Below are 25,935 nucleotides of genomic sequence, written 5' to 3'. Positions count from 1 at the left end.
ATAAAGACAAACAGCAATTTCCTAACACTTATGCGGGAGAACATACCGTTCCTCTCGCTCGTAACGCGTCCCACGGCTGTGACAACCTCGCGAGGCACTTGTATAGATCTCGTCTTTGAGAATCAAGCATTGGTGTACCAAGTCGAACATATATCAGTCTATTTCTCCGACCACAAAGCTTCCTTCATGACTGTCAAGAACTGTTAGTGGAGTCTTTGTTAAAGGAATACGTGTGAAAAATAAAAAAAATTCTGTGATAGCGCATACATGTGTTGCTCGATTTCTTTGCCTCAATCTATCGAAAAGGTGAAACAGCTTATTTGCTGCGCTCAAATTTCGCATTACGAAGTAACGTAATCGTCGGTAATTTTTTATGTAAGCGGGCGCTTTTCTTCTCTTCTATGTCAAAGTGAGAGTTGTGATGGAATCGGAGTGCAGTTTTCCTGGGTGTCTATTTGCGAAGGCTTTATGTTTATAGGTTAAAAGTGAACAACAGATAGGATTCGTTGCGACCTCAGTGTCCAGCCGGCTCTGACCAATTTACCACTGAACATGCAGGCGTAGGGAAAAGGTCACGTACACCCATCCTTGCAACCAGGAGGCAGTTCGTGTTGACCGCGCTAAATTTAGATCTCTCCTAGAGTTCCTGTATCTGCAGCATGTATGATAGCAGCTTCGCACTGGCCTGCGCACCTGATCGCGCCTCTAGGGTGCACGGGATTGCACCCGATATTCTCAACAGATAGGCGAGCTTGTGCTTTCGCCCTTAGAGCCACATTCTTCCCCTCTTTCTCTTTTGTTCTTCTTTCCGACAGCAGAGGGCGTGAGTGGCATCACCGCATTCGCCGCATGCCTGTGTTGTCAAAAAAGGGAGAAAAAAGACGCACATAATGGCACATCATCCAAGTGCGTTACGGAGCGTTACACTCGAGCTTGCTATACGCAGCGATATCCTAGTGTTCGATTAGATATTCTGCGCATTTTTTTTCCTTTCGCTTCTTGCCTTCGTGTTTGCAAAGCCACCGTACCCTCGTTTCGTGCTCAGAGATCCTCCGCGGGCCGCCTCATGGCATAGATGCAGTCGAGGTTGTCTTAAGTGCCGCTTTATATAGAATCGAGAAGCCGCGAGGGCCAAGCTGCAGCCTCGTTCGAACCTTACACTCTGTTTATAAGCCCACACAACTGACACTAAAAGAGAGCGTCAGAAAGGGGAAGTTTTCATTTGATCTTACGAAGAAAAATTCAGAGCAGAATAAAGCAGAAATTTCATATTTCACTCGCTTATGACTGATTTGCTCCCGTAAATTCGATAATCGCGATAGGCCAGCGCGTGACAGTCAATGCGCTGGACAATCACACACCTTTTATATGTGAAAATAACTTCGAGCATTCGGTAGTGATTCGCTAATAGCAGTTGTATAGGTTCTACTAAGTGCCACGAAATCGTAAGACAGAGCATACTGGCATAGACTACGAAAAGTCAGGGACCCGGAGTACTTAATAAAGCTGTCGTCATTTGTTAAGCAGGATTATATTGATCGGTATGATGATGATGATGACGATGATGATGATGATAGCGATTCTGCTAGCAAGCAGTTTAAAAGGGGCGATCGACGAGAACGGCATGTAAGTACACACATCACGTACGCGTCACTTCAGATTACAAACACTGAACAACGAGAATCGTGCTTTTGTGCAAAGTGAGCAAGACTATAGGGATTAGTGACGCGGCTATGTAAGCCGCGTGGGAGTCTAAGCAGCCCGCTCATCATTTCTCCGCGGCTCTCTCGAGGTCGGCTCCAATTCCAGCGGGGGGGGGGGGGGGGGGGGGGGCAACGTTCGCGGTGGACAGCGCAGTCAGCGGCGGACACCGCGGGTCTGAAAACACGGAGGCAAACACGGCCATGCATTTATCGCGGGCGGAGGACAAAAGGCCGAGTTGAAGACGCCCTGTTGTCCGATTATAGGCGCGCTATCTCGGCTTGCCCCTCTCTTCCTCTATCGGCCAGCATTGTTGGCTCCGATTGTCTTCGGAGAGCAGCCTTGTTTTGCAAAAGGCGGCTCTTGTCGCTTCTTCTTTTCTCAGTCGTTTCGTTAGTTTGTTCGCGAAGCATACTGTATGCCAAGGGAGAGCAATCGTGGCCACAAGAAATGGGAGTTTGTACAATCGGAAAGCTCGCCTGGCCTTGTACCTGGCGGCTTCCTCACCAAACGACATCTAAGCATCGTGCAGAGGTTTCGTTCGCGCGATAACCGTAGCTTCACCGCCTATCTTGTTCGGTGAACCTCGGCTATATTGCGGCTCTGTTGCAGCGGTGTTACCTGGCGTGATAGAACCTGTAGCAGATATTTATCAGCGATCACTCAGTGGTTCTTGTTAGAGTTTTATACACCTCTGTTATCTTTTCAAGCATGCAGTAGTCTTGTGTTATCACCTCTTGAGTCAGAGTGAGACTGAAAAGGTCACATTAGATGGCGAGCGTTTACCCTTTGTGTGCTGCCTTGCAGGGAAGGAAGAACATATCAGCTCGCAGCTGAATACATGCCGGTGGACAAAAGGATTTCTAGCTTTATGCTAGCTAATATGAACCATTTTTGTGATATAGGACACTTCGTTAAGAAGCAATGTTACTAAACGTCTATCTCGAAAGCCTCCTTGTTTCACATGTTTATGGCTATTCCGCGTGACGCTCTGCAAATCATGCACTCTATATAGACTATCCTTGCTCACAGATAACCTGCAAAGCGCTCCTCCACAAAAATGTGTGCCGAAACCTGCGAAGAAATTGCCGAAAGCCGTCATCGTCGAGATATAGCCATTAATCGGAACAAGGCCTTTCCAATATTATTAGATTTCATTACATTTAGTAGCGAAGCTAGGCATCTGTAAGAGCCTACAAGTGCAGTATACTGGTTGTGTCACCTGGTATGTAACACAGGAATGGTTATTCTTTTATCTTGTTCCCAAAAGCGTAATTCAAAAGAATTCACGTAAGGCACCTGTATTCACTTTGCTGCAAACAAACTGTCTTCAGGGAAGAGTGAAAAAGAGGCGCTGGTACAGCTATGATAAGCGTCGATCTAAATGCAGAGGCCCGTTTCCATTTTTGGAAGCCCGAGTACAATGCATGCGACAGACTGAATTCTCAAAGGCAAACACAGCCTTCACACAAAACCTTGAGTACCGACACCCCCGAAAATGCGTACCAAGAAGATCGGGGCGCACACCTTGTTGTACAACTTCAGCGTTAAACCAAGGAGCAAATATACGACGTCTGTTTCGGATGATTCATTCCTCGCAATATTGCGCAACAAAAGCTCTCCGAGAAAAGGACACTGCCACTCTTCACGGCGTTTGAGCACCGAAACAACATTAACACTTCCCTTAGAGCGTGTCTCTGTTTCCGCAACAGAAATAGAGAAAGCTCCAAAAAAAGAACGGGCTCCCGGGGCGCGAAGTAAGGGTGTCTTGAGTGGTGGCCCTTCAAGACCCGTCAAAGCTGTGCAGAGGCGTCGCGTATACGTTGAGAAACGACGCCATAGCGCGCTTCCCAAAAAAGGGCGCACAGTTTTCCTCTGCCGTGCAGAGCTTCGGCTTGGATGAAGAAAGGCAGGCCCGAGAAAGCTGACGTCATGGAGGGGACGAACACTTTAGCGACGGCAAAACCTGAGACCCCTCCACGCTCAGTGAAGCGGCCGCAAACATCTCCCACGTTCTGGGGAGATGCGCGAAAACCGGTGCTGCGCACCGTTGCGAAAAGTTGATGGCAGGGCGCCGAAAAAGATCCTTTGTGGAGCGAGTCCCTCAAAAGAGCGCCCAGCTATGCGCTGAGGGTCAGTTGGGAGGAGAAATGCTTTCGGCGTCGTGTCGGCTCACACGATCCACCCCCGCTTACTGCGCTGTCAATGTTCGCATTTATTTTGTTGTTGCCGATTGCCAAGAATCGAAGGTTTATATCGACGACTCACGGCAACTCATGTCGGGATAGGCTTGCGACGTCGGAAGGAAACTGATCAATTTTGCTGTGCTGGGCAGCGATTTCTACAAACGCATGTGCCCAGCGCAAGCGAAAGTTCACCCATGCAAAGCGTAAATATACGTTTGCTGTGAATAATTCGTTGTTGAAGAAGGCTGGCGCTTTGTACTAAGAGGTGGAGAGGAGCGCTACGCTAACATAGAAAACATTATAACTCATACCGTACAGTGTTACGGAAGCGCTTATAGGATACGTGGCAGAATAGTCGCAAGCACGTAGCACAAGGCAGCGCTGTGTTTTGAGAGCCCTTATACCTGCCATTGGTCGCGCTCTATTGTTTTTTTTTTTTTTTGCGCACTGCACCTTAAGGGGTTGCTCACTGTGAGAACTTCGAACTACGGAATAATTGATGTTAACACCCGGATAACACGCAGGTAACAGAGGGTGGCAGTCGTCGTAATCTTAATAAGAGGTACAAACTGAAGGTGACACAGGCGGACGCGCCTACAACCATCCATGATGACCATATCGTCAAAAGCTTCGATGAAGACGTGAAATCGGCAATGAGCATAGTAAAAGCACAGTACACGGTACTTATGGGCAACTTCAATACAGGTTAGGCAAGAAGAAGGCTGGAGACCAGCAGTGGGCGACTATGGCATAGGCTTTAGGATCACAAGTGGGACTTATCAGCGGAGTTCTCAGAGATAAACAATGTAAGGATCACGAATACCTTCTGCCGCAAACGAGCCAACAGGAAGTGGACGTGGCAGAGCCCCAGTGGTAAGACTAAAAATGAAACAGACTTTATATTGCGCGCTCACTCTGGTATTGTGCAGGATAGGGAGGTCCTCGGAAAGATGCGTTGTAGCGACCACATGATTGTGAGGTCATGAATTAGCCTAGACTTGAAGAAGGAAAGGAGGAAATTAGTGAGGCGGCAGCCCATCAACTAGTTAGCGGTAAGAGCGAAAGTGGAGGAATTCAGGGTCTTGCTGTGAAGCAGATAATCTGCTTTAACTGAGGACGGCGACCTTAATGTTGAAGCAATGAACGATAATCTCACAACTACCATTACGGAGTTCGCAGTACACGTAGGCAGTATACGATGCTTACACCGGATTCTGGCAAGCTCTCTCAGGAGACGACAGATTTGATTAAGAAACGCCAAAGCATGAAAGCCTCTAGCCCCACAGAACGAATAGAACTGAAGGAGCTATCAAAGCTAATCAATGACAGCAAGGTAATCGACTTAAGGAAGTTTAATATGGATAGAATCGAGCGTGTCCTAAAGAACGGAGGTAGCATAAAAACGATAAAGAGGAAACTAGGCATAGGCAAAAATCAAATATATGCGTTAAGACACAAAAAGGGCAATGTAATTAGCAGCATGAATAAGATGGTTAAAGTAGCCGAAGAGTTTTTTCTACACATATCCTCACATAAGTAAGTGTAATTAGGACATAAATGAGGCAGGCAGTATCACAGAGCAATGTGACATCCCGCCACTAACAAAATAGAAAGTAAAGAAAGCCTCAGGAACAATGGACAGAGGGAAAGCAGCTGGTGAGGATAAGGTAACATCATATCTGTTGAAGGAAACTAAATAAATTGTGCTATAAAAACTAGCCACCCTGTATACGCAATGCCTTATGACCTCGACCCTGCCGGAAGCTTGGAAGGACTCTAACGTCATCTTAAACCATAGGAAAGTATAAGGTGAAGGATTTGAGATGTTACAGACCGATCAGCTTACTGTCTGTTACCTACAAGATATTTATTAAGGTAATCACATTCAAGACAACCTTAGACTTCATTTAACCAAATGATAGGCAGGCTTTAGTAGCGGCTACTCGACAATATACCATTTTCACACCATTAATCAGGTGATATTGAAATGCGCAGAATATAAGCAACCGCTATATATAGCCCTCATTGATTATGAAAAAGCATTTGACTCACTGACTCAGCAGTCATGCAGACATTGCGGAATCAGGGTGTAGAAGAGCCTTATGTGAAAATACTGCAAGATATCTATAACGACTGCACAGCTACTATAGTCATCCATAAAGTCAGCAATAAAATTCCAATCAGGAAGAGTGTCAGGCAGGGAGACACAACCTCGCCAATGTTATTTACCGCCTGTTTACAGGATTTATTCAAAGGACTGGGTTGGGAACGCTTCGGAATAAGAGTTACTGAAGACTAACTTAGTAATCTGCGATTCGCTGACGACATTGCCTTCATAAGTCACTCAGGGGATGAACTGCAAAGCATGACTTATGAGTTAGGCAGGCAGAGCAGAACGAGGGGTCTAAAAATTAATGTGCAGAAAAGCAAAGTAATGTTCAACAGTCTCGCAAGGGAACCGCAGCTTACAATTGGTAGCGAGGTGCTGGAAGTGGTAAGGGAATACGTCTACTTAGGGCAGCTATTGGTTGCTGATCCGGATAACGAGAGTGAAAAAACTAGAAGAATAAGTGGGGAAGGTGTTTCACGGGGATATAATTGGATTGCCATGAAGCAACATTCGTTGCATATGACTGCTCAGGCACATGCTTTGGTCTCAACATCGTGTTATTTCGATTTCTGCCAGTCTTGTGCACTGCCCCATGCAAAATATGCTTTTTTCTAGCTTTTCTTTTTCACCTCCGCAATGTACTACAGTATTCGTGTTGAGTCTTAGTTTAGCAAAATCTGACGTCATAGTAAAGTTTTTCGTTGATACAAAAGCTTTCCTTGCATATTTTCAAAAAGTGCTAATTAGAGCCCTTCATTTTCGGGTGAAACCCGATTTTTTTCGACTATTGCGCCCCGAACAAATCCCTTAACAATCGGGTTAAACCAGACTTCTGCCCTAAATTAAGCGTTCTAGGCAACTTTGTTGTGCTGTGCAAAAGCTGTAGACACAGCACGAAGTTTAGCATACGTCTTGTGCTTTTTCGAGCGGCGTGTTTTCAGGCCGCTGATCATTTTAAACATCTTTTAGTGCTTTTAATTTGAGACGGTGCTTAATCTTAGAGCAAGTTCGAACAGTAAGCTCCTAAAGCGAGTACCCAAAATATAGGTGCTGATTGGTGTCACTACATCAAGTATTACTACCCACGCTGACAACGTCCTGCACTAAGCATGTTCTGCGTTCCGATCTTGAATGAATGTGTTTGTACCTATGTACAAACAGGTACAAACACATACCTATACCTATGTTTGTACCTATGTACAAACATAGGTAGCCAGGAGGTCTTGCATGGACGCATAAGCATTGCCAGCAGATGATAATGAACCCGGCCAAATAATTCTAATAAATGAGAAGAAAAAAGAAAATGTCCGCCTGGTAAAAGTTCTCCAGTGCAACGTACCAGTCCGATATAATGTTTGCAAGATAATGAGCTAGAAGTAGACAGCCTTGTGCCCCGCTCAGAAAGGAGCGCGTAATTAATTTGTATTCGGCTAAAAAAGGAAACAAAGAAGACCGAATTATAGAACCTGCTGATGAATAACCCAATTTGTATCTGAATTCTAGGTGGAAAAATATCGCCAGATTTTTACCGCCTGAATTTCAAAAAAAAAAGTAAAACCCGAAAACGACGGATGCTGCTTGTAATTATTCATTGTTGAATTAAAACAACAGTTTAGTTAACTCATTACTCTGTAACGCAGTGAAGTGCTTGCGAAAATTTGTGCACTAGTCGGTCCACTATAGGCGCTACTAAGATATGGTTGGACATAGGCTGGAGATAGCCTAGTTTCCAACGAGTAACCAAAAGTGACGCTTTGTGGGGCTGATGGTGATAGCATACCAGGGCCTTCTTGTTGCTCAATGAAATAATAAGCGAAGTTATAAACAGAAGCGGTATAGCAGGCTGCAAAAGAGCTTTGTGTACTTCAGCTCAGAGTCGCGAAGGGTGTCAAATAAAGCAGCAAACAAATCAATTGATCCACCCTGTAAGAAAACTGTTCGTAGACACAAACTGCATGATATATTGATTAGCGTACTCTCTTCTCTTTTACTTTTTGATGGGGCACTCAGGACAACTCCATCCAACTAATTCTCTCATTAAAAGTTTATTCTCTGCCATATTTGTGGCTGTGTTGACGTTCGCCGGCTGCAAAAGATACATTTGTACGTGAGAGAACTGGGTTTAAAAATTTTCCCTACACTAGATTCAAACTTGTGATGACCTTGCCGAAAAGGAGAGCTCACCACAATTTTCAACTGAATGGCGGTGTGGCATAGACTCTGAGATAAGTTTCCACCGTTTTTAAATGAGTGGCTGTGTAGCACAGCCTCCGAGATCCGCGAAAAACGTCGGTGTCAACGCATTAATTTTGCTCGCCAAATTGACAGATGGTGGCGCCACCTGCATTTCGTTTGTTTTCCTCTTTTCTAGTTTAGAAAAGCTCCGTTTACGGTCAGAGCGGTCAATTTGTGATTAGAACGCGGTACCCTAGAGACAAAAACCAACTTCTATTTGTCCTCAGAGTCCCTTTAAAACTTAATTTTTCACATAGAAGTCCACTAGAAAAAATTTCGGTCAGTAATTTTACCTGCATTACCGGAGAGAGAGAGAGAGAGAGAGAGAGGAATGCGTGATAGCGACAAGCCAGTACTGCTAAGCCTAGCGGCCTATCACGTTCTGTTCTGCAGCTACTCGAACATTATTTGTTTCTTACGTCACTGATGACGTCAGCATGCTATTTTTGAATGTTCAGAGCTATGCGCCACATCGTGACAGCCAAGGGGTCTAGGAGCACTTGTCTCTAATTCCTGGTAATGACTTTGTCGGATTCCTTCAAGGTCTATGCGACCTTTCCGCAGTAAAACTTTATTGAGGTTTCTGCGTTGATGATAACCAAACTTCGCCATTTACAGCGTCGTTCTGTATCCAGCCCCATTTTGACTGTTGTTCTATACAGAACAATAATCAATAACCTGTTGTGCACCGCATAAATTTCTCCATTGCCTTCCCCGTCAACCAGACAATCTGGCACGCACCGGAATCCATGCGTGCCCGTGTGTTGTGGTCGTCATACGTGAACGCAACCCAGCAGCTTCGCCAAGAATGTTGTTTGCAAATCAAGAGTATAAACAAAAACACTCGCCAGGCACTCCGGCTTCCTGCGTAAAAATAATATCAAACAGGGCCCTGAAGAGCGAACCAAAACTAAAAATAAAAAAGCCTACAAGGCATTTTTATCAGAAACCATAGAAGCTTTCGCTGTTTTTCTCCACTTATTATTAATTTTACATTAGTGCTAAATTAATAGTAGCGCATAAACTGGATAACAGAAGCCATCCGAAAAAATATTCACTGCGACACCTAATTACCCGATGTGTCGGCAATGAGATAGTATTAGAAACCGTTGCAGCTTTTGCTGGAAGTGACGTGAAGTTTAGTATGGCGACGTCACTCCACTCCAGCCAGTGAGAATTACCCATTCTGGTGGCGTCACTTAAAGGGAAACTGCATAGGTTATAGAAATCAACGAGCTCAAGAGGGTCGAATGTGTGAAACTTGCACGTAAAGTATGCGAAGTTTTCTTGGGGTTAACACTTGAAATAGTGAAGTAATTACCGATTAAAATCTGGACGTCCTTCGACTTCTCCGCAGCGCATAAGTCTAAGTGGGGGGCGCATGATGACGTCATCGAAGGTATCGGTACATTTCCAACGCACAAACGCCAGCTTTGAAGGAAAAAACCAACGCCACCGAAGGCAAACCCTGCCGAGAGTTGTTTGGCAGCGTCTAACGAGTCAGGGCAGGGTGTGGCTGACGACAGCGGTAATTTGAAATCATGCCTCACGTGACGTCACGTTGAATTTCCCTGCACTCCCCCGGTGCATTGAGGAGAAGCGCTACATTCAATCGTCGATTACGTCACTATTTTAAATGCTAGTGCAAAAGCACTTTGCATGCTTTACGTAGAGCCTACATAGATTTGAATCCTTTAATATTGCGAACTTCTCAAAAAAGTTCTGCACTTGCCCTTTCCGTCCCTCCAGCCAATGAGCGAATTTTGTGACCGATGACACTGTTTTTTCCCGATGCGTGCTTTAGTGCTCTTGCAATAAAACAACCAAGTGAACTCAGCAGTGCCGCTGTCCAATTTCCTACACCCGGAAATTCGTGTCAGGTCTGCCTTGTGCAAACTCGAAGTCCAAGAATAGCGTGCATTCAGGGGAAACACAGAAGTTATCTGTGAAAGTCTGAGGGTGGCCTGCAAACAAACGAAATACGATAGGCAGCCTACCATGCTGAACAACTACGCACAAAGTAACTGTGTCGAGTCTACGCGTACGCAATTCGTTTCTTGTCTTTATTCAAATTCATGTTCTATAAGGCAGACGACCGACTCCTATGCTAGACACGTGACATGCAAGTGGCGACAACGTTTTTTTTTTCTTTCTCATTGCCGCTTTTGATTTGTTCTTTTGGCCTATCTGTACGTACGTTCACTTTCCTCCTAGAGTAAAAGTGCTGAATGTTTAGTCTGTTTTCAGGAACAGATCTATAGAATGCCGAAGGAAAATATTTTTGTCTTTAACACCTCTCTACTATACTCTTTCCTCGAAACGGCGCACATATACCTAATCACAAGACAAGCCTCTATTCACATGCTAACTGAAGCTTTTTCGGTTACGGTCGTTCACGAAGCTCTCCGACCTCCTGAAGATTTGCTGGCAAATAACAGGAATGTTTGAAGCGTTACGAAACTGAATAGGGCCTTGGAACGTCGATTTCTGTATAGTGGAGCATTCAGTTCATGACTATTTTTTTTATTCACGGCTCTCGCGTTTTATTCGCACTTTTCAGCAACGGTGGCGCCTCCACGCGGTTCTTTTCCGAAGCGGTCTGCCGGTGATCGGCGTTCGCACTAGAAGCAGCTACGCTTCGCGCAATGGATGTGCCGGCGCGAAAAGTGTGAAGTAATCGTTTGTGTAGTGTCCCCCAGTGCAAAAATCGTGCCGTGTGAGATGAACTGAGCCTGTACAGTTCCTCTAGGTACAAAAAATTGAAAGAATTTTGAAGCTTGGAGCTGCGGATCGGGTATAAAGTGACTGATTCAAATTCAATGGTCGTGTACAGAGAGAAATCTAAAAAGATTTCTTCTGGCGTTATCTCGGTGAGCTAGCCGCCACAGCGTGACTGGTTACGGCGCTCCTCGGTCCGGGGTTTTATGACTTCAATCAAGGATCTTAACCCTCTGCGACCACGGCTGACAGCCGGCACCGTGTCGTCGCTACAGATTACCAAGTACTCTCACGACATGGCGTCAAGAATAAAAAAATAAAAAACACGAGCCGGTTAGGGAGTTTGCATATATGCGTTTTAAAGGTGTGGTTTGAATTTGCACAGTTGATGTTCTGATCGCGGTGCTCATGAAACATTTAAACGTAGCGGACCCCTGTGCACAGTAATGCTTTGCGAAACTTTCTGTATTTTTCGCTCGTTAGTGTGGTCATGAGTTCTGTAAATAGGGCGAGGTTGAAGCACTAGATTAGTGCCGGTCGTGGCTGGTTACTGTAATTTATAATATGCAGTCCACACGTGTCAGCAGGGCTCAATTATTTTTGAAAAACATTTTGTTCACTAGACTGTCCGCGTCTGATACACAAAGCCCAGAGGAGCAACGTGTGCGACCGGCACATAAAATTTATCTGCACACACCCCAGAACGATAACATTCTAATAGAGTAAGCGTACGGAATTTCATTGCATAACCGGCGATATTGAAAGATACGGTACTGTCCGCGCCTATAGTTAGTGCGCAAAGCGTAAAATTTCACCTTTTTTTACATTACAGCCCGTGGACTGTATACACGAAATTACGGTACATTGAAGCCAATTACTTAGCCATTCATGTTAAAAAGTTTCAGCGCAAGTTAATGCAACAGAGGATCGAAAAGAGGCGCACCGAAGTGCTTCCTTAGTCCCGTGCCTTCCTTTGCGTTGTATGGTTTCATGCTGTTAACGGATCATATGGCTGACATTGAAAGGCGTATCATTCTCATATGGCACACCTCTGCATTTGTTCAGCGAGCGGCAGAGTCGCTTCGACAAACGCAACAGGGTCGGGAGCTGCATGCTCCTTCATACGCACGCGCTTCCGCGGTACCTCCATCACCACTCCGTTCTCCATGACGGCGATGCCGCAGCGCCACCTATAGGCGCTGAAAAGTGCGAATACCATGTCCAGAAACCTTCACGTGATAATCGAATACAAAAAGTTACGCCCAGCCCTTTCCAGTGTCTGGTTGTTCGACATTTTTTTGGTAAATTCTACGTAAATTCTGCGAGGAGGTCGTACAAGTCAGCCTCTTCGCTGACTTGTACTAAAGGCTGTCGTAAAGCCTTTAGTTGCCTGCTCAACATGAGCAGACCTCTTTTTAGCGCTATTGTACTGGACACTTTTACACGAAGTTTTCTCACGAGAGTAGTTTCCTTTTTTTTTCAATTTTTAACTCAAATTTTATCCCACGTTTAAGCGCCTGCGTCTGCCTTGATGTTCCTTCCGTTAGCACTTGAGCTCTATCAGAAACTTATTGCTGGAACTGAATAACAATCTCGTTATGACTAGCTTTCTAGCTTCGGCCATTCACTCGTTGCTATACCGGTGCAGCCAAAACGCACCTGCAAACGCCTTCGCACTGCAAAAATATAGTCGTATCTCAAGCAGAACGCTAAGTTTGCACAGAAATACTACGTTGCTAATGAAATGAATCAATAAAAATGTTAATATACAAACTGAAAGCTCTGCTTTTAGGTCCAGAATTTCTCATGGGCAATATTCGCCCGAGTGAAAACTATTCAGGGAAGCAGAAACTCACTAACGCTTATGGAGTAACCATTGGTTGAATCCTCATGATGTGATGTTAAATTCGCAATTTGCCTCCACCTGTACATTCCACTCTCTCCAAAGTTCATCCAGAACAGACTTACGGTTGTCTAAAAAAAAAAAAGAAAGAATGGCTTTTTCGAAGGAACAAACAAACAAGCCGAGCGCGACCACTATACAGGTTCCCGCGGGGTACGATTCCCGCAACCGAGCGGGAAAAGCACCTCGGGGCTCGAGAGCCATTCGCCCTGAAAGCGTGTGAATAACGCAGGAGCTCGCGCCGCGCTCCCGGAATGCGCTAGCATCACCTTCGCGCCCCCGTCATTCCCTCTGTTAACGACCCAGCTCCGCGCAGCGGCCGAAAAAGACAACGAAAAGCGCAGCTCGGCTAGCGCCATTATCTGCGGCATTGTCTCTCACTGCGGGACTGTCATCCGAGCTTTGGGGAGGGGGGACGGCCGCGTCTTTCGCGATACCATGTATTTTCCTAATGAGGCAGCCACGGCTCGCACCACGTGCCGCGGGACACGCAGCGACCGCGCCTTCGCCGCGCAGTAAGCACGATCGCTTATCACGTGCGCTCAGCAGGACACAACATCCCCCCGTGGTGCCGAGCAGTTTTCCTGGTATTGACGTGGTGCGTCTGTACGGGCGCATATCCATCACCACAGGGTGTGCTTAACGCGAGTAGGAACTGCTGGTTTGGAGTCAGTGCCGTTATGCACGTGCCATTCCTTCGCATCCTCAGAGATGCCTTGTCAGTTTCCACGTTAGCGTGCGGGAGGAGAAATGGACGGAAGGAAGTTGGTTGCTATTCGCGGCTAACTGATTGCACCTTACTGGCGGGCACGCAGCAAGCGAGCATTTAGGTCGAAGAGCGAAGGAGAGGCAGCAGAGGGTGAAAGGCGAAGGTTGCCAGAGAAGTGGAGCGGTGGCAAAGCGACAGTCAGTAGCCAGGGAAGACACGTGTCGACATCGACTAAAAGAGAAATAGCGATGATGCGTAAGCGCTTTGCAGCGGGTCATTTATAGAAGCGACGCAACGGTTGTATAAACTGTCGTAAAGCGCATAGATGCATCTGCCTGCTGAAGCGCGCGAATAAAACTGCTGCAGCGGGCACTGCTACGCTTGAAGTGGCTCCGTAAGCCGGACTCCCTTGCTTGGTGCCGAGCAGTGACATCTAAGAAAATGTGTCTGGTCTGAAGAGTTTGCGCATCGTACAGGCTCAGTGCTAGCTAGCACGTAGAGCTTCTCGGACGATGCACTGGCTTTTCCCGTGAAATAGAAAGCGCAGATTGGCGCGCTAATATTTCGTTAAAAATTCATGCCCTGTAGATGACCTCATCCTCTTCGCGAATGCGTAACTGTGTTGTTGTTTTGAGACCTACGTCCTCACCGGCCCCACGTTAGCCAAACAAGGAGAACATGCGCATCGAGGGCTTCGCCCTTATTGCGTCGCCTCAACCAATGGTGGTTAGGTTAGGTTAGGTTAGGTTAGGTTAGGTTAGGTTAGGTTAGGTTAGGTTAGGTTAGGTTAGGTTAGGTTAGGTTAGGTTAGGTTAGGTTAGGTTAGGTTAGGCTAGCTAGGCAGGCTAGGCTAGGCAAGGCTGGTTAGGTTAGGTTAGGTTAGGTTAGGTTAGGTTAGGTTAGGTTAGGTTAGGTTAGGTTAGGTTAGGTTAGGTTAGGTTAGGTTAGGTTAGGTTAGGTTTCTTCGCACTTGCTGGCGCCTCCAGTCTTCCTACACTGTACTTTTGAATGCCAATTTTTTCTGCATATTGATCGGTTATGACAGTTTTGCCGCTCCCATTTTGGTGCACGAGTGTTTCTTATTACAACTCTTATTTCCTTACGAAGCTTATCAATCCCGCTTTGTGAGAGGTCAAGGCAATATTCTTGCTTGTTGACACCGGTTCGTATGCAATGGGACTGAGACAAACGAACGAGGTCTAGTATGCCTTTTAATGAATTCCCATACTCTCGCATTTAAACTTGTCCGTCCGTTGCACTTGTTGCCTCTTAAAACTAAATTATATACACCTGCCTCAGACATGTACATAGACAGCCACATCAATAATTAGTAAATAAGGCCTATGCATTTTTCCTTTAAACATGAACTTACTCTTGAAAAAGCCACACGCTTACTATAGATAATAAGCTCCCTCATTTTTGTAGATATACGTTACTGCAGCTGCCATGACACATGTGCCTAAATTTTTAAAAAAGACGAATGTCGTAGGCAAGTGAAATCAGTACAGCGGTGCTCAGAATCATGAGGCCTAGTCTGCAGTAATTTTTTCGTGCTGCAAAGTACATATTGGCTTCGGAAAGAGAAGAGTTAATTCAGAATTCGTAGATCATCTCGAAAAACCGCAGATAGAAACGTTTACAACAAGGTACCATTTACGTTCGTTTCTTTACTGACCTGAAAAGAAAGCCAGCCTGCGGGTTAGCAGTTTCTGACCCATATCTTGCAGACACTGCAAACGGGAAGCCGCGTCGGGCATAGTGCTCCGGAGGAGAGAGGATTTTGTTCTCAGAGAACGTGTCTTGGTGCGCTGAACTATAGCACCGTTATCACACGGCAGTTTTTGTATTTCGCGGGCTTTCTTTTTGGGCCGGTAAACAGATCTACGTAAATGGTACCTCGTTGCAAACATTTCAGTCTACTCTTTTGCAACGCAATTTACAACTTCCGAATTTACAGATTTTATTCCACATCCAATGTTTAAAAAGTCAGCCAATCAGTCTTCAGTAATTAACTAACTTTGCAGAAGGAAACTTTACTACATGCAGACTAGACCACACAGCTCTGAATAGCACTGCTCGTCTGCTCGTCTGGGGTACTGCGCCTTCTCGGAAAACTTGGTCACATTTAGCTGGGACACCCTGCATAGGAGCAAATTATGTGAACCGTAACCACCCCAGTTGCAAAGCCTGTCTTGTGAGGTTCTTCTGTCGGTTATTGAGCTACAAAGGTTAAGGAGCGAGCTTATGCAGCAGGAGTTGCTTTCAAGTAGATGGTTCAAAACCCAGAGACATCGACCGGTTCACTGAGACTAACTGGCTATTTTTGGCTACCGAAAATTTGCGTTTGCACAAAGTCCTTCGCGAGGTCGCCCTGCCACAATATCGGGAAAAGTAAACACGTACGACGGTTGAAGCCTGAGCGCAGCTGGCGGGGCGAACACAAATTTAGGCGCCAGCGCTCCAACGCGCCTGCTTTATTGAACTAAAAGTTTCTTGCGGCTATGGAGTCGAAAGTAGCTGTAAAATAATTCAAAGTACGCACCGCACACTCTTGAGGAGCATATAGGGCTCAGCGCACTCGTTTGAAAGCAGTAAAGCAAGGAAACGGTTTTGGTGCGATGCCGTTGACTTAAGATATATCAGGCTCCCGCAAAATCAAAGCCGTTGACGCCACAGATTTGCAAACTCTTCCGCGGTTTCCTTCGAATAGTATGGGTTTATACTTTAAGGACGCAACCTGGAAGTTCCTGTTCAAAGTGGAATGCTAACCGAAGCGGGTGGGCTCACGAACTACGCGAAGACGAGGCTTTGCTTTCGCGCAGAAGTTTACAGTCTGAAAAGTGCTCTGAATTCATTCATTCATTCATTCATTCATTCATTCATTCATTCATTCATTCATTCATTCATTCATTCATTCATTCATTCATTCATTCATTCATTCATTCATATGTGCGAAAATAATGTCCCCGTCCCCTCAGTCTTGTTAACTAGATGAGAGTTAATACGAGCCGAGGCTTTGATTTTGAACTTGCAGGCCGAAGAAAATGCACCGGTAAAAAATATTCGACGTCGCACGAAAATTTATATTGAATATTTCCTGCATCCTCATGGGCTTCTTATAAGTGAACCCGATGTCGACAGTAACTCACTGGTTTTGGAGTGACCTATATATAAACTAAGTAGAATGTCAGATTTCTAGAGAACTGTTCATATTCCTCTAATATAGCCCAATTTAGTCTTTAGTGGACTGTCTGTATGATGCGGGAGAGCTTCGAGGGCGAGGTGAACAGACTGCGTAAAGCAGGGTTCCCTGACCACGTCTTGGCTGCCGTAACCGAGGCATTGCTGCAGAAACTTAAGGGCAAGCCAAAGGGGAAACGGAGGAAAGAACCTTTCGGTGAAGCCAGACCAGTGGTGATACCGTATATGCACAAGGTGTCCCACAATTTAAAACGAGTTGGCAACAAGTACGGAGTCCCTATGGTCTTCTCCGCCCCTTGCAAATTGGCAAAGATGTGCCCCAAGATTAGCAGCGGTGCGAAAGCCACATCTGGGTGTGGGAAGAAGCACTCAAAGCCGTACGTAAGGTGTGCCACGGGAGTGGTCTACGAGATCCCCCTTACATGTGGCAAAGTGTACGTCGGTCAGACCGGACGCTGCGTCAACGAGCGTGCCGGGGAACACAGAAGGTCCTTAGGGAACGCATCGGATTCGTTCGAAAACCTTCCCGCCCATTGCCGCTCTTGCATTGATGAAAATAAAAAGCACTGTGCACCACGACTTGAAGAGATTAAAATTCTAACCAGAAGTAAAGATAGATTAGCTCGCGAACTGGCAGAAGCCTTTTTTATCAAAGAGAGGGGTGGCATGTGCGTCAGCACCACTTCTATTTCCCTACGAGGAAGTGAGCACAGATTGTTAAAAAATACGCGATTATGAGAAGTTATCGTCCTTGTGTGTGTGTGGCTGTTGTTGCCATGTGGGAAATGCGCATGCGTTCACCTTCTTCGGGCTATATATATGCTACATGTGGCTTTCAATAAACTTAGTTGGAGTCAACGCCCGTCCTGTCCGTCTTTCTGTGTGGTTTGTGTAGAATTTAGCGCTGTTTTTTCTTTTCTGAACACAATGTCACACCAACTAGCCCAGCAAAAGGTACTGTTATACAAGAACTAAATGGAGTACAGTAGCACTTTTGATAACTTAAGCAAACGGTTGCCTTCCGGGGCGTCGGTATAGGAGGCATATTTCACCTGCACTTTGGTACACATGGAGAAGCAATTGCCGGCATGACCAATGCAAGATCAATCCTGCCCTGCTCCTTAACACCGCTGCTATACCAGTGCTTATGATTTCCCATCTAACGGGCCCTGACGGAGCGCTGATTGGAAGAAGCGGTCTCAGCCAGGTGTAACCGCTGCGTCCCCCTAGCGGTGCGTCCCCTGCGTCGTCCACTTTGTGCGGCCTTTACTCTCGAGCACCATCACCTGAAGAGCACTCGGACGCGGCCCTCCAGAGCGCCTGCTGCTTCATTTTGCGCCACTCAAAGGCTCGTCTCGCGGCCAAAGCCTCTATCGCCGCTGCAGCGGCCAATATACGGGCCGCTCCTGCGTGAGCATCTGCGCCTCTGACGTGGCCTGTCGCCATGGGACGCGTATACAGCCCCTTTCGCGAGCTGCCTGATGCAAAGCCCTGTCCTCTTTACGGCCCGTCGATTACGGGACACCTAGCGACCGATGATGGCTCCGTCGCAGGTCCGCTGCTCAGCTGTCAGGAGTGGAGGCTGTACGGACACTTCCCAGAGCTCCATTGAAGGACAAAGCTCGCTTTTTTTTTTTTTTACTTTGACTGAAGAGGGAAGGATATGTGTCTGAGAGCTGTAAATGTTCGTCCACATGGTGTAAATGCTCGCACCTTGTTGAAGGCGCCCGAACTTTGCCTTTTGAGCCTTGGCCAGCAAGTGCCTTCGGTAGGTATACAGTAGCGGTTCATGAACCCATTATTCCTATATCGCTCTCCTTGAGAGCTTGTTTGCCACAGTACGCCCGCTGAGTGTCGCCATGGTCGCGCTATAAGGTCCCTCTATATTGAAAAGGCTGTGATATTCTCCCTTTCTTGTCGGCTTTTGGCTCAAACCCACTTTACCATAATTGCATGACAGCGCCCCCGAAAGTATTTTTTCAAGTGGGAAGAACTAAGTGGCAATGCTGTATTTGACAAACGTACTACGTGTTTCACAAGATTCCTTAAAGTGTCGAGTTACAATAAAGGCGCTGATATATGGCTGAGCTTTAATGGGCGTTGCTGCGGCCTTTACCATGGAATAAGAGAGTCGATTAGTGCACAGGCACAAACAAAGTACTGGAGAGTGCCGAGGGAAGCTTAGGCAAAGAGCGTAATTCCATTTTTTCGCAACGCTCATAAAGTTTCGCCTCTTTCTTATTGCGCAAGCCAAGGTTACTCGGTTGGCATTAAGAGACACTAAAAGGTAATAGTATGTCAAGGTAGATAAAGAGATTAGCGCCCAGAGATAGCGAGTAAGTTACTTTTACCGAGAACGGAGCTTGTATAAGTCAGAGAATTACGTAAAAGCGAAAGAAATGGAATGTATACGACTCAGGCGAGTTTCCCGACCAGCGCCTGGTCACGTGCGTTATTTCATTATTTGCCGGCCAAGATTACTTGCTCGCCTTCTCACGCATCACTATATCGACGTACAAGCGCCGGCTAAATAGGATGAAAGCGCGGTGGGTGCTGCCGCTGTAGGGTAAAGTGAAGAGTCATGTTTTTTAAGCACCATCTACTCAGCGCGGGCAGAGGGAGTGGTGCGTGCGCGGAAACTTCAGAAGCTCAAGCTAAGCACGAGCTGTCAGGACCATTCGCGTTCTTTCCAATGCGTGAAGCAGCACTTGAGAAGACGGCGCACGAAAGGTGGTATTTAGAACAGGCCGTTACGTCACATTTTTTGGAGCCGGACGTGAGGGTAGGGCTCCCGCTCGTTCGCTGCTCCATTGGCCAAAGATTCCCAGTAGTCCTCGCGAAAACACGTGACTTAGGGCACAATTTTTATCATGCAGCTCAGACAGCAACTCTAAACTTTCCTTCCTCCATAGTTTGAAGGGTGGCTTTTCACCATGGTAGCGCCATGGTGAAACTACCTCTAAGAAATCATGTGCACACTCCCGGCGTGCACATGATTTCCGTTCTTCCAGAACGGGCTTCACCAGTGTTAGTTTGTTGTTTTCTTGGTAATCCTACTCAAGGCGCCATTTCTGCCCAAGTTTCTCAAGGATATACTTGATGTGGGCATATTAATTTCTTTTGCTAAGGCTTCGCGATTAATATATGGAGCCTACTTTCGTCTTTATTGCGCATTCTGAACGGACAACTTTACGGCTGTTCAACGCATGCATCTCGCCCATAAAAGGCGCGTTCCATGGAACTGCGGTCGGGTATATGCGCCAAGGAATGCGAGGTTTAAGTTAGGAATAGTTCGGGGTGATTGGAGGGGAGGAGAGGAGAAGAGGAGATATGTAGAGAAAGGAGCGTTTTAAACTTGTCTTTGCTTAATCATCACTCTTAAAAGCAAAAGAAAATACAGAAAAATAGAGGCAGGGCATGATTTGAGCACGTATTTACCCAGGTCCTCTGACGCCGCAGCATTTTGCTGTGACGTCACAGCAATTTGTTGTCATGCGAAGGTTGCGGATACCAAGCGTTGCGGATCTCAATGAGATTGGAACCAACGGCCGCGTCCGAATTACCAGACGTGCTGAGCATCTACCGGAAGTCTACTGAAGCTGTGTGCGGAATAAAAAGATGGAAAACGCGCATTAAACTAAAATCAGTTTGTGGAAAATCTTTTTAACATAGTTGGCTGAAATTTGTAGTCCTTTCTGAATTTTAAAATTTTCGGCTTTCCGGAAAGGAGACGACAAATGTTAGCATTTGTTTACTAATCTCAACGTTATGCGACCAGTAACATTCTGTGCTGGTCTTACCTTTTTTTTGTTCTTGTTGTTACCAATTTCAAATGAGCTCTGTCTAACGTAACTTGCTGAAAGCTGAGTACACATCCATTGGCAACATGCTGAGGAGTTTGAGCGCAGACCACTTGCGGCACTCAGCCGCTACTCCCTAAGAGTCCTTCTCGAGGTTCCTAACAGCCGAGGCACATGGGGTATCTTTTGTCGCTGTCTCAGGTAAAGGAGTTACGAACTGAATCGATCTTCAAAAACCGCCTCCGCTCGTCTCGCAGTGATGAGAACCTGCTCCTTTTTCTCGGAGAATGTTCACCCGCCTTTCTGGGTAATTTCCACGACATCAGTTAAACGCGTACTCCTCGCAATCTGGCCCTTTGATTGCTGCCATCGATCGGTCCCGATCTGAAAGCAACGCTTTGCAGTGCGAGCCTCCGACAACTCCAGGCTGACTTCTACATCCGCGCAAGTTGCGAAATGGTGTACGCGAATATGTTTTCCTACTTTTTCTTTCCCTCCCCGACCTCTCTGATCACTCCAGTGATTTCCTATACATTGTTCTCGTGAGAGTTTATCGGCTGACATTTACAGGGCAACTTTGTTCGCGCATATTAGGCAAGCTATTCTTTTCTTTAGTTATTATTGAATGCGTCGGTACGATGCAGCACTTGCCAGCTGAATTAACGAAAGGCTACTGCACCTGTAGCCAACAACCGCCTCAATCTCTCAACCGCATGCAAATAAAACAAAAAGTGTACTATACAGTAATATACCAAGGTCAATCTATAAAGAGGATCACATAGCAGCTGCTGCCCCGAACAAACATGGCAGGTTAGTCAGGCCCGCGGGCCCATTATGAGGGGGAAAAAGAGGTAATCGAAGTTGGCTAGCTATAAATGCAGCCAGTCGTATCGAGGCGCAAGCGCTAAGCGCCGATCTCGGTGACGATGCCGACAAGTTGTGTCCTGGTGCATATCCGTCACCCAGAGGTTGACGCCTCGGGGCCTCGCTCGCAAGAGTAGCACTCGCTCAGCACAGTACGCCATCGAAGCTGGTAATAGGGCCCCGGGCGACAGCGACAACGTCCCTGGACAGCGTCCCCAAACAGCCCTTACAAGTAACTAGGTTAGGTCCGCTCTGCGTGCAAATAAACTGCGGCAGCCACAAAAATTGAGGCGAAGCTAAGGTCGGCTGAGAACCAGTGCTGACGCGGTGCTCGAGTTGACATCCCTGCGGCTGCAGGGCCTATCGTCGATCAATTGTATCGCTGACGCGAGCTCGGAAGAAGAACGAATCGAGTGGTCTACTATCGCTGACAACGTCTGTCAGCTCGCGAAGAGCAGCCCACAGCTTCGCGACAGTTCGTCTCAGATTGTGATGCATATGAAGAAGGCCTAAAACGCAGTGAATATTACGTTTGTAGTTCGTACCTTTTATGCGTATCCTAGGCTCCAGCTCACGTCTAACAGATTCATTAATATGTAGGCGTCAGGGCTTCAGGGATCGGAGTACTGCTAAGATTATATAGCCCTTCGGTGCGATGTAACATAAATAAATAATAAAGACCTTAGCGATGAGGTAAAGGGCCATTCATTCTGTTTTATTTTCTCAGTTATGTGTGAAATACTTCTTTAAAATGAGCTCCGTTTAAATATTTCAATGCCGGCTTCTAGCAGCCTTCTCAAGTTTCAGCGTGGTACTTTAACTATGTTACAATTTGAGTATGTATAAGTTTCTCCTTACAAAAATAAGTGTTCATGGTTTCAGTGAGTGTTCTACCAATATTTGTACTCGACACCAGTTCACAAAGCTTAATTATCGATCGAAACCAGCTTCCCAACCCCGAGAAGCCTGATAAAAAAAACAGGGTTTTTGGGGTTGCAGGGTAACGCCTCCAATGCTCTCACCGGACAGAAACGGCTTTTTCCTCTTTCCATTCTATCTTTCCTTTCGCATGCGGCTCCGTATGAGCCAATAATAAGAATAGGTTACCCTCCGGCGTACAAGAGTGCGGTTGCACACATTTGTAAGCTTGTTCTTGTGTTTGTATACGTAAGTGTCGCGAACATAAGTACGGCTTAGAAGGGGGGGGGGGGGGGGGGGGGGGGGTTGTTAAAACTAATGAGCTTCAACATCTGCCTGATTATCCTCGCCATAGTTTTCTTCAATGAAATCCCAGGCTTCGTCCATGGCTATTTGTTTTCAAGCTGCAAGGTCCAAGCACAACTCGGGTACTACTAAATCATTCATTGAAGGGCTGTTCATTCCATTGTTCTCAGTAAAATCCGCTTTTGCAATGTTGCGATGCGACATCTCCTAGCACCTTGGAAACATGCCGGGTGTGTCAGATACCTCACCTGTACAACTATGGGCATTTTTCCTAGCTCCGTCGAGCTGTAATGCTGCGCGCATTTTATGTTTGACGCCCATGGAGGAGAAGCATCTGGCCTGTTTCTTCCCTTATAATCCTTCCGCTAACAATTAAGTAAGCTCTCCCACCTAACTAATGACGGCTCTGGCCATTACACAAACTAGGACATAGTTGTGAAGCAATTTGTTGGCGTTTCAGTACGTTGAACGTGATATCGCTGCAGGAAACACACCGGTCTCTTCCACGCCATGAAACACACAAGCTGTGCACACTTTCGCTTCCTTGAGGATCGGCTTCGCCGTCATAACGGAGCACGTAGGCAGCCACGCAGAGAAGCTAGCCAAACAGTTCGGAAAGAAATCGGACGGTATCGCTCGATTTGCTGTGTGCCGCACGCGCTGCACGGAGCACCGCGCTGGCGGCCTCGAACCTCGTTCAATATACGTCAGCGCACGCTCCTGAGAAATCTGCGGGCTCTTCTGGGGCGCTAGGGACGAATCGACCCGGAAAGGGCCTCGTGCAAAGGTTATGAGAGGCTGCGGACGATAGGAAACGCGTGCGGTACATTATACCTTGCGCTTGCACACTGCAATGGGTGGGCACTGTTTGATGCGCCATGCGGATGGGTATTACTTTTAAAAAGCGTTGTATGTCACACACAGGCATGCGTAGCTGTGTATACTTATGGAAGCTTTCTGCGCACCATCGCGGTCAGAGTAACCGACTGCACGCGACCAGGTGCCAGCCTAACTGGGCTCCCAGGGCGCAAGGCCCCTGCCTTCGGCACGTTTCGAAGCGATGAGGACATGTCGTTCCCACTTTCTGGAAACCTCCGCTCCTCTTGTGCTTTTGGAGGCATTGAAAAATATGTGATTAAGTGATATCAACACATGCAATCAAACAGCTGCACTCGTATTGACTGCATCTACCGCTCTCGATGACCAGATCACGGGAGGACGTAGTACGTGGCAACAATGTGAAAAGGGGAACCAGTCAGATGTTTAGGGGAATCCCCCAAGGTGGCGTAGATTTGTAATAAAGGAGCAATTATTCACTGGCACCTACCCGAGCGCAGATGAACGGCTGCAAAGGAAAGCTATACAGCTCCTACACAAATTTTGTAGCAGAAGCAAAATTTGTCCTGGTCTGGGGTCTGAACCCGGGACCATCGCTTCAACGGAGCAGTCTCTCTGCCAGATAAACTAACCAAGGCTGCTAGCTTACGGCAAGGCGAGAGAGAATTAATCAATAATTTGAAGCGGGAACAGTGCTGATGAAATGTTTTGGGGAATCCCTCAAGGTAAAGTTGATTTGTAATAAGGGAGTAATTACTCATTAACATCCTCCCAAACGCAGCCATACGACTACAAATGAAAGCTAGGAAAGCTAGCGTTTCAGCTAGCTTTCCTTTGTAGCCGCATACCGCATCGCTTTGGTGTATGACAATGAGTAATTACTTCCTTATTACGATAGGGGGAACCGCGGGTTGTGTCGAGCAATGTCGGAGCATGAAAGAGACACCATCCTATCATTGGTGACAATTGTTTTAAAGATCGAGCCATTTCACTAGGAAGTGCAACGCGGATCGGGCGCTACTGTGCAAAATGCCCACGCTCAATACGCACAACGCCGAGGGTCACCGCACATGTGTGCAGGTTTATCAGCCAGGATGCAGATTTTTCTCCTTCCTGTAGCACATATGGCATTCGTCATATCACCTTGTTTATTACAAGCCTGCTGAATTCCTTCTTCGCTGTAAAACCCACCCTTTGTCCTCTGAACCCCGCCAACGTCACTTCTCCAGCCTCCTCTCGCGGGCTTCAGAAGCGTACTTGCGTGCAATGGCGATTCGTGCCTTTTTTATCGGAAATAAATAATTAACAAGACACCCTATCTCTAAAGCAATTAAGCAACTTTTGTGAAATGGCTGATGGCTTCCTGCTTCAGCAATCAAGTGTCCTTTCCGCGTTGCTTCCGTCCCATTGTACGTACAAGTCATGTAAGCTTAAATGATTAATAATGCAATGCAATTAGTGAAGCGTTTGGCTACGAGTCTCTGCCTAGCAGAGGAAATCGCACCAGCTTCTCACTGCACGCACCATAGATCCTGCCTTATTATCCATCGACAGCTACGCTACCTAATTGTGCTTACGCTCCATGGATCTGCGAATAATGCTTTCTCCGTTTTGGGGCTCAAGGGTTTGCCGGCCGACTTTGTGATTTGAGATTACTTGAGTAGAGTGTGCGGCGAGGTGTGCATGCGTTATGTCGTCGTCTTGAGTTTCACTCAATCAGTTTCACGCTTTGTGTTCTGTTCGTTTTTGCAGAAGCATCGAGAACCAGATAAACTTCGTGGAGCTCAACGAGACTCAACTGCAGTGGTACCCCTCCTTGAAGACACTGTGAGTAGAATCGCTTGTGCGCGCGTTTTTTTTTTTCAGGAAGCACTAAATAATCATTCCATGTTTTACGTTCAATTATACATCGAGCGAGGCAAAACAGGAAATGAAGTTTTACTGAATAAATTGTTTGTTTGAGAAATGAAGGAGGTCCGCTTGGCTAATCGGCAGAATTGTGTTGCCTACAATATGCTCGCTCCGCAGCGAACACATGATCTCGGAATGTTTTTCGCAGTCCTGTGCTAAGATAAGCACCAAGACAGTTTCAATGACAGCACTAATAAATGTGTACGCACTTCAGTTTGATTCGTTACGTGCCAACGCCTTGGTGATAGTTTCGTCTGGTGTCGCTGACCATCGCACAGATGGCGATCACTTAACAATCAAACTTAACTACTGAAGACTTTTTAGGCTTCAGCTTCTGCGTCCTTCGAAACCAGACCGATGCCTTTTTTTTTAATAAATGAGGTAATTATTTCGGTTCTTATGCTGCACATTTTGGTTTTTCAAATGGCCCTGTAACAATGTTGCCGAATTTCCGCCGCAGTCACAATTCCAGAGATACGTGTTGCATTTTAAAAGAAGCGAAAGTAAAGATGTAAAGGTGTAAAAGGAGGTGCAAG

The 25,935-nt window shown here is 46.4% G+C and overlaps 1 protein-coding gene across 1 annotated transcript in view; it reads left to right on the top strand.

Annotated features, from left to right (window-relative positions):
• Positions 1 to 25,935, top strand: part of LOC149364753 (high affinity nerve growth factor receptor-like) — a 124,096-nt gene that overhangs the window by 49,611 nt on the left and 48,550 nt on the right. Inside the window, exon 2 of the mRNA XM_089574684.1 lies at positions 25,241 to 25,315. Coding sequence (XP_089430810.1) covers positions 25,241 to 25,315 — 75 coding nt within the window. The remainder of the gene's footprint in view (positions 1 to 25,240; positions 25,316 to 25,935) is intronic.

The sequence above is a fragment of the Amblyomma mixtum genome, chromosome 2, assembly GCF_055824585.1.
Source record: "Amblyomma mixtum isolate Tamu chromosome 2, ASM5582458v1, whole genome shotgun sequence".
NCBI classification, from domain to species: Eukaryota; Metazoa; Arthropoda; class Arachnida; order Ixodida; family Ixodidae; genus Amblyomma; species Amblyomma mixtum.
This window is presented reverse-complemented; position numbering and strand designations above follow the sequence as displayed.